General features: G+C 38.7%; 1 protein-coding gene across 4 annotated transcripts in view; it reads left to right on the top strand.

Moving 5' to 3' along the window:
* AK4 (adenylate kinase 4) overlaps positions 1–15,079 on the top strand; it is a 69,025-nt gene that overhangs the window by 7,396 nt on the left and 46,550 nt on the right. Inside the window, exon 1 of one of the 4 annotated variants that reach the window (XM_045835475.1) lies at positions 6,648–6,828. The exons of the other annotated variants lie outside the window; for them this stretch is intronic. Coding sequence (XP_045691431.1) covers positions 6,807–6,828 — 22 coding nt within the window. The 5' untranslated portion in view covers positions 6,648–6,806. Of the gene's footprint in view, positions 1–6,647; positions 6,829–15,079 lie in introns of those variants that run through there. 4 annotated transcript variants of the gene reach the window in all.

Here is a 15,079-nt window from a genome sequence, read left to right as displayed (position 1 = left end):
GAAAATTAAGTTTTTTTTTAAATTTTATTTTAATCATTTTTCAAATGCAGTTTTCTCCTTTTACTCCCAGTCCAGCCCCCACTCCCATCCCTCCTACTTCCCTCCCATCACCACCAAAAATTAAGTTTTAACTTTACATAAGTATATCATTAATAGTAAAACTTAAATTTTAAAACCCTTACAACAACAATTCAACTGTGGTCAGTTTAATTACACAAGGTACAATTTTCTCTTTTTCTTTAACTTTTGTATATTAGTTTTGCCCTTTATAACCTTATTCTAGTTCAAACAAAATTACTTTCATTTCCTTACCAAAAATGTATCTCTATATCTCTTATGCCTCCATCCCTCCCCTTTTTTAAATTGGAAACACACCCTGCTTTCCTTTCATTCAAAGATTTCTCCCTTGTTCCTACTAGTTTCAATTACATATATGGGGATTTTTAGCCCTTAAAAACTGATTTGTAATGAAAACTAAGCAGTTAGCATTCTTTAGATTGCCAAATTTATGAGTACATCTCATAACCTAGAAACATAAGCCCTTTTACTGGCAAATATACTTTATCATTTCAAGAAACATGCCCTTTTTAATATTACAGTCTTTCAGTCTGACACAAGACCTGTTTACTAGCAAACCCAAATTTATCTTACTTTCTCTGTAATAAGAGCCAAAGTAGATAAATATAGACTTATTTAACAATGAATATTTCAGTATTGTACCTTTTTTGGGGAATGAACTACATATTTAGTAATTTTCATTATTTAATGCAGCTTAGTAAAACTTGAATGTTTCAAGTTACCAAAATATTTGGGGAAACTAAAACAAATATTGCGGAGAAGTTCACAAAAACTTTTTATTTCACCTGCATCTATTTATTTAACTTGTTCTCAATAATTATGTTTACATTACCCACAAAAACTTTGTGAACTGTGAGACCAAATTAGCCATTGCTCTGAGTTGTTATTTTTGCTGACAAGTTTATAAGCCTAGGTAGAATGAAAGTATTATATTTAATATTAACTCTCCATCTGTTTTTTTTTAATCCTTACCTGAGGGTATTTGTTGATTGAGAGAGAGAGGGAGAGAGAAACATCAATTGGTTGCCTCTCATATTCACCTGGACTGGGGCTCAAACCTGCAACCTTTTGGCATATGGCATGACACTCCAAACAACGGATCCCTGGCTGGGGCTCTATACCTGTCTTAATTAAACCAATAAACAACTTTTAATTTTGAACATATTTCCCAAATCACATAAACCTGAAAGAAAATTATTTAAGTTAATTTTCTTATTTCTGAGAATTTCAGAATACCCGAGTTATTTTCACATGATGAGAAAGTTTATTTAGAAAGTTACAGAGGTAGTAATAGTGAGCCAGCTGGGCTGTGTAGGCTCAGGAAACAAGTTACAAAGGCAGAAAAGGGGCCCTTGGAGATTGAGAGAGAAAGGCAAAGGTAATGGGCCTGGGGGGAAAAGAGGAGGAAGGGAAAAAGGCAGGCAAGCTTCTGAGAAGGGAGAGAAATGCCTTTGTCAATGTAAGAAACATTCAGACCTGTAGGGAAGTTTTGTGAGTTTATTTGAGCCAAACTGGCAACAATTGCTGGCGAGCAAAATCTCAACAGGTTGAGAAAATACACCAGAAAAATGGCAGTTTGCATCAAGTTATATGTTACAATCAAAGAAGGCATATAAGGGGGGTTACATGAAATCCATTGGTGATAGATTGGGGAGGTGGGAGAAAGCAAAGTGGGCGTGGAACTGAGGAACCTCTGGGACTGGATAAAAAGCAAAAAGACGCTTCTTTTACACAGGTGGGTAGAGGATAGTTAATAGTCAACAATAATAATAATGAGGGGATGTATGGCCTCTGCTCTGGTGATGCTGTTGTGCCCAGAGGGGTTGGGCAAAGGCAAAGTTTACCTTGAAGCAAAGGTATGTTGTCATAGATGCAAAAAGACAATAGTCAGCCCTGGCTGGTGTGGCTCAGTGGATTGAGTACCAGCCTGCCAACCAAAGGGTCTTGATTCCCAGTCAGGGCACAAGCCTGGGCTGCAGATCAGGTTCCCCAGTAGGGGGCGCTAGAGGCAACTACACATTGATGTTTCTCTCCCCTCTTTCTCCCTCACTTTCCCTCTTAAAAAAAAATAAGTAAATATAATTTTTTAAAAAGACAATAGGCTCAATTAAGATAAAGATTGACTTTTGGCAGGGAAGATTGGAGCCTAGGGCATGACTGGCCACCATGAATAGCTTTTAGTTAATGTTTAAATTTCAGACCACCCTTTGTGGTTACTTTAGGTCTTCAAGTTCTCAAGGCTGTCACACAGGCCTCCCTTGAGCCCTTGAGCTTGTCAGACTTAGCATGTGGCCCCTTTTCTTCCACACCTAGAATACCCAATTCTTAGTTTTTAAGTGTTGGCTTGTTTTTAAGCCAGTTAAATAGAACTGTTTTTACAAAGTATCAGTACCACCTGGGTGTAGAACATACTGAACATCTATAACACACATATATCCAGATACAGGAATTTACAAACCAATGCAAACAGACCTCCTGGTTTCCTTAAAAGGAGTGAAATCCAGTCAAGTGACTGCCCCCCCCTGTTTTTTTAGATAACAATTACTTCTATTTAAATAAAATAAATAAGTAAAAAAATATATGTAATAGTTGAGCATGCTTACTGAACTTTGAAAAAATTTCTGAAAAAAAGAAAAGAATTATCTCTGTGAAGTGTGCAGTTAGTAAAGGTGGCCTAGATAAGAATTCCTGGAGAAGACCAAGTGTTTACATCTCAAAGGCCAAGGGAAAGAAATACAAAGCTCCTCTTAAAAGGACTTTGGTTTCCTAAGGCCTATATTTACAAGCCTTTTAAGACGAATAGGGGAGGTTTCGAATAGGGGAGGTTTCGTAGGCTTTGATTTCTGGCCACGTAAAGATAAATTTGTAGAACAAGACAGCTGTTTGAAATTCTTGAAAGAATTGAGTTGCCACCTAAATGACACCATAGATTGGTCCACTTACATCAATCTAGGGTTGCTAGAATGAGTGCTCAAATCAAGAAGGCTAGCCATTATATTTCTTTGTAATTGGTCTTTCCATAGGTGGCCATGAAACAGCTGTTGATGATGAGAGCTCTCTAAAAAATTTTCAAATTAGAAATTTTTCCAATTCAAAGAATCCATCCTCTGGCCATTGGTAGTAGGATCTAGTAATCTCAATAGCAGCTCAAACTAATAAGCTTTTTATGGTTTAACCAAGGAAGCATGAGGCCCCCACAAGAGAATGCAAAGGATACAGCTCTGGCAAGATGCAAAGTTCAGTCCCAGTGATGCAGATGGTCTGGAGGTCCGGGAATCTGGAGGTCTGTGACCCATTGTGGATTCTTGGCTTCACACAGGAAAGAATTCAAACGTGAGTGCAAGTTTGTTAGTGAAGCAGTAGGACAGAGAGAAGGGTACTCCACAGGCAGAGCAGTCCCTTCCTAGTGGTATTTACTTCTTTTATTCAGGCTCATATAACTGAAGGCTAGGGCATTTATTAGCTGGAGGAATAGTCAGGAATTTTCTGGGAAAGGGGTAGAGACTTCTGGAAAGAGCCCCATCTGCCATCTTGTGTCCTTACAGGCTTTCTGTTTCTGATCACAGTGCCCATGGTGGTGTGGGGTGTGTGCTAATGTATTACAATGGGCATATACTGAGGCTGGGTCTCACTGCAAGGTGAAATTAGTTGCCATGTTGGATCAAGCTGGTGTTCTGCCGAGTCTAAGCCATAAATATGTTGGGAATTGGTCTTCCTATCTCTTTGATAGTCCCTGTAGCCCTTACTGGTTACATACTTTACATCACCAGAGTTAGAAATAGCTACTGCAAAATACAGGAAACCATGAGTTTTTCTACTCCCCCCACCCCCCACTTTGAACAGAGTAGGGTAACTTCATTTTTTAAAAAATTTTCTGTCTTCAGAGCCACAGCCTACTCCATTTCCCACCAGATGAATGTGTATCCTCTGGCTGGCAGAAGACCAGAACCATGAGGGGCCCTGTTTTTACCATCTCTGGGAAGGACAGGATCAACAGAAAGTAAGAACATTCCAACCAAGTCTTTACCAGAGTCACAGTTGCCCCAGAAACTAGTTTCATCAATATTTTCTCCTGCCAGTCTAAAATTAGCTCACCATGTCTAACTTCTACCGAGCTTAGAAGATAGAGTTCAGGGAGGCTGGCAGAGTGAGAATGCTTACCTCCTAACTGGCTTCCCACATTTTGGGGAGGCAAATTTTTCTTCTAACCTTTCAAGTTCTTGTGGTCGATCTAATAATCAAATTGACATAAGGGACATTAGCAAGAGAAAAAAAATTTAATAACCTGTACTTCCTGTATACATGGGGGAGACCCAAGAAAAGTGAGTGGCCAAAATGGTAGAAGTCATCACCTCAAATACCTTAAGCTAAAGACAGAAAAAGATGTTCTCGGTAGAGAGTCACTTATCAGGAAAAGCATAGTAGACAGGGTAAGATTCAAATTTAAGTCCAAGCCTTCTCCATTAATAGTGAAGGCAAGCCTGGTACAGTGAGGGAAACACCCTCACAAATGGAGATTTCCCTTACAACTGTAACTACTTTGTAAAGGGTAACTTATACTTGTTTTTCAGAACTTCTCCCATGGCTGCTGTTTCTCAAAATTAACCAGCCTAAAATAATATCCCAAACAGGCATATTTTGGGGTGGCAGACTCAGATCACTACAGATCTGGGATTAGTCTCATGTTAGCTGTGGCACATAGGCTCTGCCTAGTCTGCCTGAAGCAATGCAGGCTGAGACTTATCAAATACCTTATTTGAAGACTATCCCCCACATCTTTGACTCACAGTTTCTTTAGCTTAATGTGTGAGTAAATAGAAGGGAGAGTTATCTGAGATTGACAGGAGCTGGGTCCTACACTCTGTCATAAGGAACATTGGCTTGTGTGTGTGTATGAGTACACACACCTACATGGACTCACTCAAATTTTTTTTTATTGATTTTTAGAGAAAAGGAGGAAGAGGGAGAGAAAGATCCATGGGAGAGAGAAACATTGATTAGTTGCCTCCCATATGTTTCAAGGATCAAACCTGCAACCTTTTGAGGTATGGGCTAATGCTCCAACCAACTGAACCATGTGGCCAGGGCCCATTAAAACTTTTTATATGTAGTGATAGCTCCCTTTGTTGAGTGATGTGTGACTGAAACCTTCCTCTGAAGAATCTGAGAATCTCTGTTATGGGTTAGACAAATAGTGGTATTTTTAAAAGTCACATTCTTCTGTACTTGATCTATCTCAAGTGCAGGAGAGTTAGCAGATTTTCATTTGGAAGCATCCTGGACTTGACTGAGAGAGAAGATGTTCAAGAATAAACCTATTTACGCTCTTAATTAATATTAACTGCAGCTCTTGCTGGGTTTGCAGATGGGACTAGCATTTCAAATTAGACTATGGTCTGTGTCTCTCTTTTCTGAAAAGATGACCTAGTTTGGAGGGCTTGGGATTTGGGGGATTTTTTCCAGTACTCATTAAGTATAAATATCTGTCTTTTTTTATTTAATTGAAAACTTTTGAGAATTGGAGGATAAAGGATAAAGAAGCTCTATGACAGAGACTTGAGAGACAGAGTTCAACAATGTATCTAAAACAACTTTATATGAACCTTTAAATAGATCCTACAGAGTCTTGGCTTATTATGAGACTTCTAGAATATGCTATATTCCATTTTTTTCAAGCTTGGTGAGACTAGGGATACAGCCCAGGTCAAGGAGTCTGACCAGTTTTGAGGCGTCTCTTCAGTCCGAAGGTCCATTGCTCATCCCCTTATCTTTTTTCTGGTTTCTTTGAGGGTTTTCACACACATTTGTAGAAAACTATTTGTGACTTGAATAAAGTGTTCCATGATAGTAGGTCTGCCATAGATAGCCACAGGAGCTGCTGAATCTGAGCATTCTTTCAGGGTGACCATTTTTGAAAAGTAACTTCATCTGATCAAAGTCATGCCTTTTAGAAAATTTGGAAAATGTGAAATTGTGGGAGAAATTGAAGAGGCAATAAAAATTATCCATAATACCACCCAGACTCTAGAAAATTCTAATATGTTATTTTGGTTTTTTCTTTCCTTTGTCTTTGCCCTGCTACCCCCAATGAACTAAGTTGATAATTTCCCCCCTCTACTTAGATATATGTATTATGATAATTTTTTGTTTTTAAAGCTTCTTCTAAAGCATTTTAAATTTCTATATAATATCCCATTCACTTAGCAGATGTTTTTTTGACTGCCTACTCAAATATTCCTTTCTTCTTAGAAGTGTGGGTCCATGGAGAGTTGAGGGGACCGGGAAGTTGAGAAGACAGATGAGTTTGTGTGGAATAAATAGGATAGTATTAGACCGATATATGTTGTGAAGGAAATAAAATCGTGATGAATTAGTAATGAGAGCTAAGGTATGTGTTCTAGGTCATGTGATTAGGAAAGACCTCTATGGGAAATAAATAGCCAAAGGAATGAGCATGTAATGATCTAGGATCAGAGTGTTCTAGGGAGAAGCAAGTGCCAAGGTCCTAAGGTGAAAACAAGCACAGCTTGTTTGAGGAACAGAAAGAAAGGCAGTGATCCTAGTGAGCAAGGGAAATGTGGAAGGGAGTGAGGTGAGAAGGATGAACACATAGAACCTTACGGGTCCTGGAATGGATTGGATTTTATTTAATGGCTTTGGAGAGCTATCGAAGGATTTTAAATAGGACAGTGATGTTTGGATTTGCCTATTAAAAATTCACCTTTGGGATGCTGTGTGAAGTGACTCCAGGTGAGTTAAAGTGGTATCAAAGGAAAAGATTATAGTATCTGCTCCGTATCACCTATTCCAGCTTCCATTACTTGTGTTTATTTTTAAAGTACGCACAAATACTGTGCCATCATAGTTTATGAGACTTTTAAACTTCTGTTTCAAATTTCCTGGAACTCAAGTGATGGCAAGTGATCATGAAACTAGTAAACTGGGAACCAGACTATTAGCTATCTACAAATACACCCATTATACATTATAAAGGACATATTGAATTGCCAGTTTCCTTTAAAATCTACCAAGTAAATTGTTAAAGGATATTATATACTGCTGGTCTGCTTTTTAGCACTGTGAGAAGATTTAAAGACTTGGAAGTTATGTTTTTCTTGTAAAGCTTTAGACAACGTATGCCCTCACAATGGGTCAGATATACCAACCATGTATTGTTTTTCAGCAAACTAGTTTTTTTGTTGTTGTTGTTTTTGAAAGCATGGACAGGTAGTAAAGGCTTTGGATTACTCTGTGCCTCCCCACCCCCAACCACCTGAAGCTGAGTTCTCAGGTTGGCCTTTAAGACATGGTACAGAAGGTCTCATTTGTGTAGCTTCACCAAGTTCAAGTAGATGGCTGGTGTTATATTTTAACAGTTTGACTTCTAAATTCCAAGAGTTCTTATGTTAATTAAATGACAGGTCAAGCATCCCTTACTTGGCCAGTGAGAGTGATAGTACTGAAATAATGCAGAGTCACCCCTACTCATCACATTGCCAAGAACCTAGAAATGAACTATTTTCTGTTCTTCAGCACTTTTATTGACCAGCAACCTGTGATGCTGGTACTTTTTGTAATTCTTGAGGCCTGGTCACCCTAACTAACATTTGCAGTGGGTCAAGCAGTACTAGGCATGGCACAAATGAAACCTTGTATTCCTTACATTTTATACCTTCCATCTTGTATAAGTGCTACAAAATAAATAGAACAGTGCAATAATGGGTAGTGACTGGGAAGACTGCTTTAGATTGTGAAGTTGGAGAAGGTCTCTGTGAGGTGATGTTTAAGTTGAACTCTGCATGAGGGTAGGAGCCAGATTTGTAAAGAAATTGGGGACAGAGGGAACAACATGTGGGAAGACCCTGACGCAGGAGTGAGCTTTCCGTAAGTGGAGGGGAGAGGAAGCAGGTGTTTCTGGAGCACTGTGAGTGAGGAGGAGGTGGCAGAGGAGGCTGGAAAGGGAGACAGAGGGCCTTGAGGCATGAGTAAGAGTTTGAGCTTCAGTATAACTGGTGGAAAGCGATTGGGGTTTTTTGTCTTGTTGTTTATGTTTATTTTTATGTATAACATCTTTACTGAGACATAACTTGCATACAATAAAATTTATTCTTTTAAAGTGTATAAATCAGTGGTTTTTAGTACATTTTATAGAGTTGTACAACCATCATCAGTATCTGATTTTAGAACATTTTTATTATCACAGAAAGAAACCCTGTAACCCATTAGCAATCATTCCCCCTTCCTTCCAGCTCCTGGCAATCACCAGTCTGACTGTTTGTATTGATTTGCTTATTCTGGATATTAAATATAAATAGATTTATATAATATGTGATTTTTTTGTATCTGGCTTCTTTCAGCATATTTTCACAGTTCAACTGTGTTGTAATATGTATCAATACTTAATTCCTTTTTGTTACCAGGTAGTATTTGATGGTACGGATATGTCACACTTTGTTTATTCATTAATTAGTTGTGGTTTCCTGGGTTGTTTCCAGCTATTAACATACAAGTTTTTGTGTGCATACATGTTTTCATTTCTCTGAGGTACATACCTATGAGTGGAATTGCTGAGTCATCTGGTAATACTATGTTTCACAATTTGAGGAACTGCCAACTGTTTTCCAAATCAGCTGTACCACTTTGCATTCCCACCAGCAATGAATGAGGTTTCGATTGTCTTTACATTCTTAACACTTATCATCTGTCTTTTTTATTTTACCTACCTAGTAGTTCTGAAGTGGTATCTTATCATGATTTTGATTGGCATTTCTCTAAGAACTAATGATGTCTTTTCATGTGTTACTGACCATTTGTATATCTTTGGAGAAATGTCTGTTCAAATCCTTTGCCCATGTTTAAATGGGCTCATTGTCCTTCTATTGTTGAGTTTTTTATTTATTCTGGATATAAGTCTTTTATTGTAATATGATTTGTATACATTTTCTCATTTTGTGAATTGTCTTTTTACTTTCTTGATTAAATCTGTGGAAGCACAAACATTTTTAATATTGATGAAGTGCAGTTAATGTTTTTCTTTTATTATGCTTGTGATGTCACAGGTAATAAATCATTGCCTAGTCCAAGGTGAAGTCATTGTTTTTAAGTATGGGTCTGACAATCTGATTTACATTTTTAATAAATTGCTCAGGCTATTTGGAAACTGAATTGAAAGATTCTACAGTGAAATGAGGGAGGACAGTTTAAAGGGTGTTACAGTACCCACAGACAAATAAGTAGAGTTAAATGTCAGTAAGTACTTGTTAAACCAGTGGATTGCAATAGCATCCTGTTAATGGGAATAAAAAATGGTCTCCACTTTTAAGGAACTGACAAAGTAATAAAACATATGCCCAACTAATTGTTTTGTAAGTCAGAATATACTGAGTGCTATTAAAAATGAATGTAAAAGAGTTTTATTGTAATAAGAACAGTGAAGAGAGAAGTTACTTGTATAAACTTTTGAGTTCTTTTTTATATCTCCAATGTCTAACCTACCATCAGGGATTAGTTGTTTGTGCCCTGGCTGGTGTGACTCAGTAGACTGAGCATGGGCCTGTGGACCAAAAGGTCCCTGGTTCAAGTCCCAGTCAGAGCACATGCCTGGGTTGCTGGCCAGGTCCCCAGTTAGGGGCATGCAAGAGGCAACTAATTGATGTATCTTGCACTCATCAATGTTTCTCTCCCTTCTTTCCCCTCTCTCTAAAAGTACATAAATAAAATCTTTTAAAATTAAAAAAAAAACGTTGTTTGTTATACCTCTGCATGACATACTAACTGAAAGCTATAGGAGAGATGGTATTGACATGGAGCCTTGAAGGATGGGTAAGATTCTGGCAGGTTTGGAAAAGTGGGAGCAGGAGGGGTCATACCATGTCTGAGAGTAGGTCATTAAAATTAAAAGTACTTTGGTTGAAACCTAGAGTTGGAGGAATTATGGGCAGGAAATTGGAAATGTCCTTTGGGGCTTATATGTAATTCCAGATCAAGTTTATCCACAAGAAGTCTGTGGGGTCAGTGTCTTCCTAAAACTCCTGTAGTGGCATGATTGTTGTTCATCATAGCAAAGTATGGAGTGGACTGTAGTGAAGACAAAGTGGAGCACTGCTATGGCTGTGTCACAGCAGTTTAGGTCAGGCACAGGGTACAGGCCAGCAGGGGGTCTGGGAGAAGCTGAGGTAGTGGTGGCAGTACTCAGTGTGAGTGTGTGTGGGAATGGTGGGAAGGGCAGAGCCAACGTCAGCCCTTTAAAAGGTTGAACTTCAATGACTGTGGGGGGAAGTGTCCCCATTTCATAGAAAGGGCAGTCCAGAATTGGGGAGGATAAGGAGTTCAACATACCTGCGTATTTGTGGGACATTCCAGGTGGAAGTATCCAGTGGGTTTTGGCATAGCAAGGGGCGGGTACAGGAGTTGGCTCTATGGCATAGAGAAAATATAGCTGGGCTTTGGAGTCAGGCTCAACGGGCTCTGTAAATTTGGGGGGAAGTTAATTAACTTGGTTTCCTTTGTAAGAATCCTTACCTCACAGGGGTATTGGGAGGGTCAGATGGAGGGCGGTCGTCTCTGTAAAATGCCTGGCAAGTAGGGGGCTTCTCTCTCTGGTTTGTTCCCTTCTTCCCAGGAATCATAATGCCTTGATTCCATTTAACGTCCTCCCCAGTGAGTGTAGTGCATCGAATGGAATCACCGGCACAGTCCAGTGGGATCTGGGCAATGTACATGTGCACGTGTGTGCGTGTGTGTGTAGCAAAGGCCACAAGCCCTGGCTCACTGTCTGTAAGCTCTTTATTAGTTCTGTTATCTTAGTTATCTTTCAATGTGTCTTGTTTCCATTTCTGTCCAAACAAAAATACTTACATTAAAGTTATGTGTGTACCTCTTTTGAAAGACTCCCTGAATGCAAAATTGCTTTTTAAAAATCGTGTTGCGCTGGCCGCGTGGCTTAGTTGGTTGAAGCTTCATTGGGTGCATGAAAACATTGCTGGTTTGATTCTGTCAGGGCACATGCCTGGAAGCCTGGGTTGTGGGTTTGATACCTGGTTGGGGTGCGTGGGGTGGGGGCAGCCATCGGTGTTTCTCCCATGGATGTTTCTCTTTTTCTTTCTCTCTCCCCTCCCCCTTTCCTTCTTCTGTCTCTAAAAATCAATGGAAACATGTCCTTGGGTAAGGATTAAAAAAAATAAAAATTATTTTATCATTAAGATGGACTGTTTTTGAATGCTACCTATTTGTCTGATTGAGTATATTTTTTCCCAAGCTCTTTTAATTTAGTGGGCTGCTGGTATATCTGATTTGACTTTTGCTTTGCTCTGTTTTCCTAAATTCTAACTCAGCTGCTTCTGTATTTTTTCTTGTACATGATACCTATAGATCTTGGTAAGAATAGCCAATGTAGTAAGCAGGATAGCTATAAAATATTGATTGCATATGTGAGTAGTGTCTCAATTTTCTTAAATTGTAGCTATAAATACTGTCTCAAGACATAATTTAGTTCTTCCAAATGGGACATTGATTTTTAACTTGCATTACTTCAGTGGCTTAGTAATTAAAAATATCAAGAATCTAGCCTGGAACAAAATGAAAGTGTAAGACCTTTCCATTAAGCTCATGGTTTTGTTTTAGTTTTCTAAGGTTTTTAGGAACTAATCACTATGCATAGCAATCAATGTGTTAAGTTTCATTATTTGTTCTATTTCTAAATGTCTTAGATTTGGAAGGGATTTTAAGTCTTCTGTCCAAGTGGCCACTCTGTGCTGGACCCTTTCTATAGCAGCTTGCCCCCTCTGGAGGCAGGCTTTCACTGCTGGACAGGTCTCATTGTTGGGAGGTTTTTTTCCTTCCACTGAGATGAAAGCCAGCTCCTTGAAACTGTTACCCATAAACTGTCATCCACTTATCCAGCTTCAATCTTTTGATGTCACATAAATTAAATCCACTAGTTCTTCAGATAATTGGAAATAGTTGCTAGGCACCGCTTCCCCAACTTTTAAGTTGTCTTTTTCCCCCTAAGAAAAATAGCCCTAGTTCCCACAAGCATTCCTCCCGTATCATTTCTAGGCTCTTTTTCAGCCTGTTTCATTATGACCCCTTTTAACTGCAATGTCTACCACCACTAACAACTGGCTGAAGGTGCTGAGACCATTGGAGCTAAGTGGATTTATTTCTAATTCTACTCTCTTTGTAAAGGAACACATTATTTAGGAGTATTTCTGAACATTGTCCTGCAATGCATACTGTAGCTAAGGTAGCCTTATAAAACTGACAGTGTTTGAGAATATATACCGGGGTCATCTCAGAACCTAATTACTGGCACCAGATACTTCAGGCTACTCATATCTGTACCCCTGTCCTTTTAGGTGAGGAGCCTTAGAAGAGGGTAAAGGGGGGATAGATGGTGATGGAAGGAGACTAGGGGTGCAGCAGACACACAGTACAATACACAGATGATATTACTATATAATTGTACACCTGAAACCTATAGTTTTATTAGCCAATGTCACCCCAATAAATCCAATTAAAATAAAAAAGATAAAATATAAAATAACAAAAATAAATTGTTGGTATTTTGTTCATTTTACTGCATTAAACTACTACTTACCTTAATTATTTTCTTTTTGGTGCCCTCAAATTTTTCACTCAAAGAGAGTGCCTCACTACTCATACCCTAGCCTCGGCCCTGGTTAGGATATACCAGCTATAACCAATTCCAAGGGTTAGGATGGCTAAACAATTGGGGACAAATTAGAAAAATGACAGGAGTTTGGTGGAATTAGATCAACATTGCAGGACATTGATCAGCAACAAACAAGTCATGACTAAATTTGCTCAGATTATCATCAATTAAAGTTAACTGGGATTGTTTTCCACATATTATTTCTTAATATTCAGGATTATATAGGTTTATGCTGAATGCCTTAGTGATGATGCAAAGCTCTGAGAGGCAGTAAGCTGTCTTTAGAAGCATGGGCTCTGAGCCACACAGCTGGTTTGGAGTCTGGCCTGGCCGCCCTCACTCTACAGTTTTAGGCAAAAAAGCAGTCTCTTTTGTTTACTCACTTACAAACGAGAGTGACTGTAGAGCCACCTCACCGGGTTGGTGGCAGGGCCGAGGCTAGGGTGTGAGTAGTGAGGCACTCTCCTTGAGTGAAAAGTTTGAGGACACCAAAAAGAAAATAATTAAGGTAAGTAGTAGTTCAATGCAGTAAAATGAACAAAATATGAACAATTTATTTTTTTATTTTATATTTTGATTTATCTTTATTTTTTATTTGAATTGGATTTATTGGAGTGACATTGGTTAATAAAACTGTAAGTTTCAGGTGCACAATTCTATAATATCATCTGTGTATTGTACTGTGTGTCTGCTGCACCCCTAGTCTCCTTCCATCACCATTTATCCCCGTTTACCCTCTTCTACCTCTTCCCACCCCTTTTTCCCTCTAGTAACCACCATACTGTTGTCTATGAGTTTTTTTGTTTTTTTCCTTAATTCCTTCACCTTTTTCATCCAGCCCCTGAACCCCCCCTCCTCTCTGACAGCTGTCAGTCTGCTCTCTGTATCTATGAGTTTGTTTCTGTTTTGTTTATTAGTTTATTTTGTTCATTAGATTCCACATATAAGTGAAATCATATGCTATTTGTCTTTCTCTGACTTGCTTATTTCACTTAGCATAATGCTCTCCAGTTCCATCCATGCTGTTGAGAAAGATAAAATTTCCTTATTTTTCATGGCCAAGTAGTATTCCATTGTATAAATTTAGCTTGTACCACACATAGCAACTTAAAAAAAAGACTTTATTTATTTATTTTTAGAGAGGGGAAGGGAGGGAGAAAGAGGAAGAGAAACATCAGTGTGTGGTTGCCTCTGGCATGCCTCATTCTGGGGCCTTGGCCAGAAACCCAGGCATGTGCCCTGACTGGGAATCAAACTGGTGACCCTTTGGTTCACACTCAGTCCACTGAGGCACTCAATCCACTGAGCCACACCAGCTGGGGCAGCAACATTTTAAATAAAGACCAGATCCAATAGGATTGAGATTAGGGTGAATTCAGTAAATCGTACAAGTGCAGGGTTGGATCCTGTCTTTATTTAAAATTTTCATAGCTTTTCATCATGGTTCTTTTTCTACTAATTTTGATATTTTAAAATATTGCAAGAAAATATTATTTGTCTTGATTACTGGAGGTGTTTTTTCCTCACCCTCTTCAGTTTTTTGTCTAAGGTGAGTGTCAAGTAGCAAGCCGGTGTGTTGGTGTTAGTTGCTGGTAGTTGATTGCCAACTACCCTTCTGTGTTCTTCAAATTGACATGGGGTAGAGTAACAGGAGAAAGTGACCAAATTTATTGGTCACATATGTACTTATGGGGGTTCCTAAATTATGGGGCCCAAGGAAAGATGGGGCATTTAAAGGCTTATATGCCATCTTGAGCTAAGGAGGGAGTGGAAAGGGGTTGTGATTTGGACTTCAAAGGGCCAGAAGGCAATTCACATGGAGACTGAAATGCAAATATTTGGTAAATAAACGCTTTTGGTGGGGGGAAGGGGGCGTGCATATTTTCAATGGGTAGTTCCTTCCTGTCTGTCACATTCTGTTCATGGTTATATCTATATGTAACTGTGTATGTGTGTGTGTGTGTGTGTGTAACTATAGTTATCTGTGATAATAGTTCCCTTTCTAAAGCAGGTCCTCTGTCTAAATTCCTTTTATATCTTGAAAATAACCAGTGTAAAATAATCAATATCCCAAAACGCATATCTTGGGGTGGCAGACTTTGTTCATCTCAGTTCCAATGATCAATGATATTTTTTAGAGGAAATGAATTTTAAGAGCCTAGTAGAAGTATTTTATTTTTCCAGCATAGATATTTCTGTTATGTTATTTCGGAGTGCCAGTCTAAATTTCATAATCAAGGTCAAGTTTAGGTTCTGAATGTCATGTTTCAAGCACTGCTGCAGCTTAAACCCCAGAAAATAAAAAACGTGAACACTTAGCTTATGTCT

This window comes from Phyllostomus hastatus, unplaced genomic scaffold, assembly GCF_019186645.2.
Source record: "Phyllostomus hastatus isolate PE091 unplaced genomic scaffold, TTU_PhHast_1.1 phas_contig_209, whole genome shotgun sequence".
Taxonomy (NCBI): domain Eukaryota; kingdom Metazoa; phylum Chordata; class Mammalia; order Chiroptera; family Phyllostomidae; genus Phyllostomus; species Phyllostomus hastatus.
This window is presented reverse-complemented; position numbering and strand designations above follow the sequence as displayed.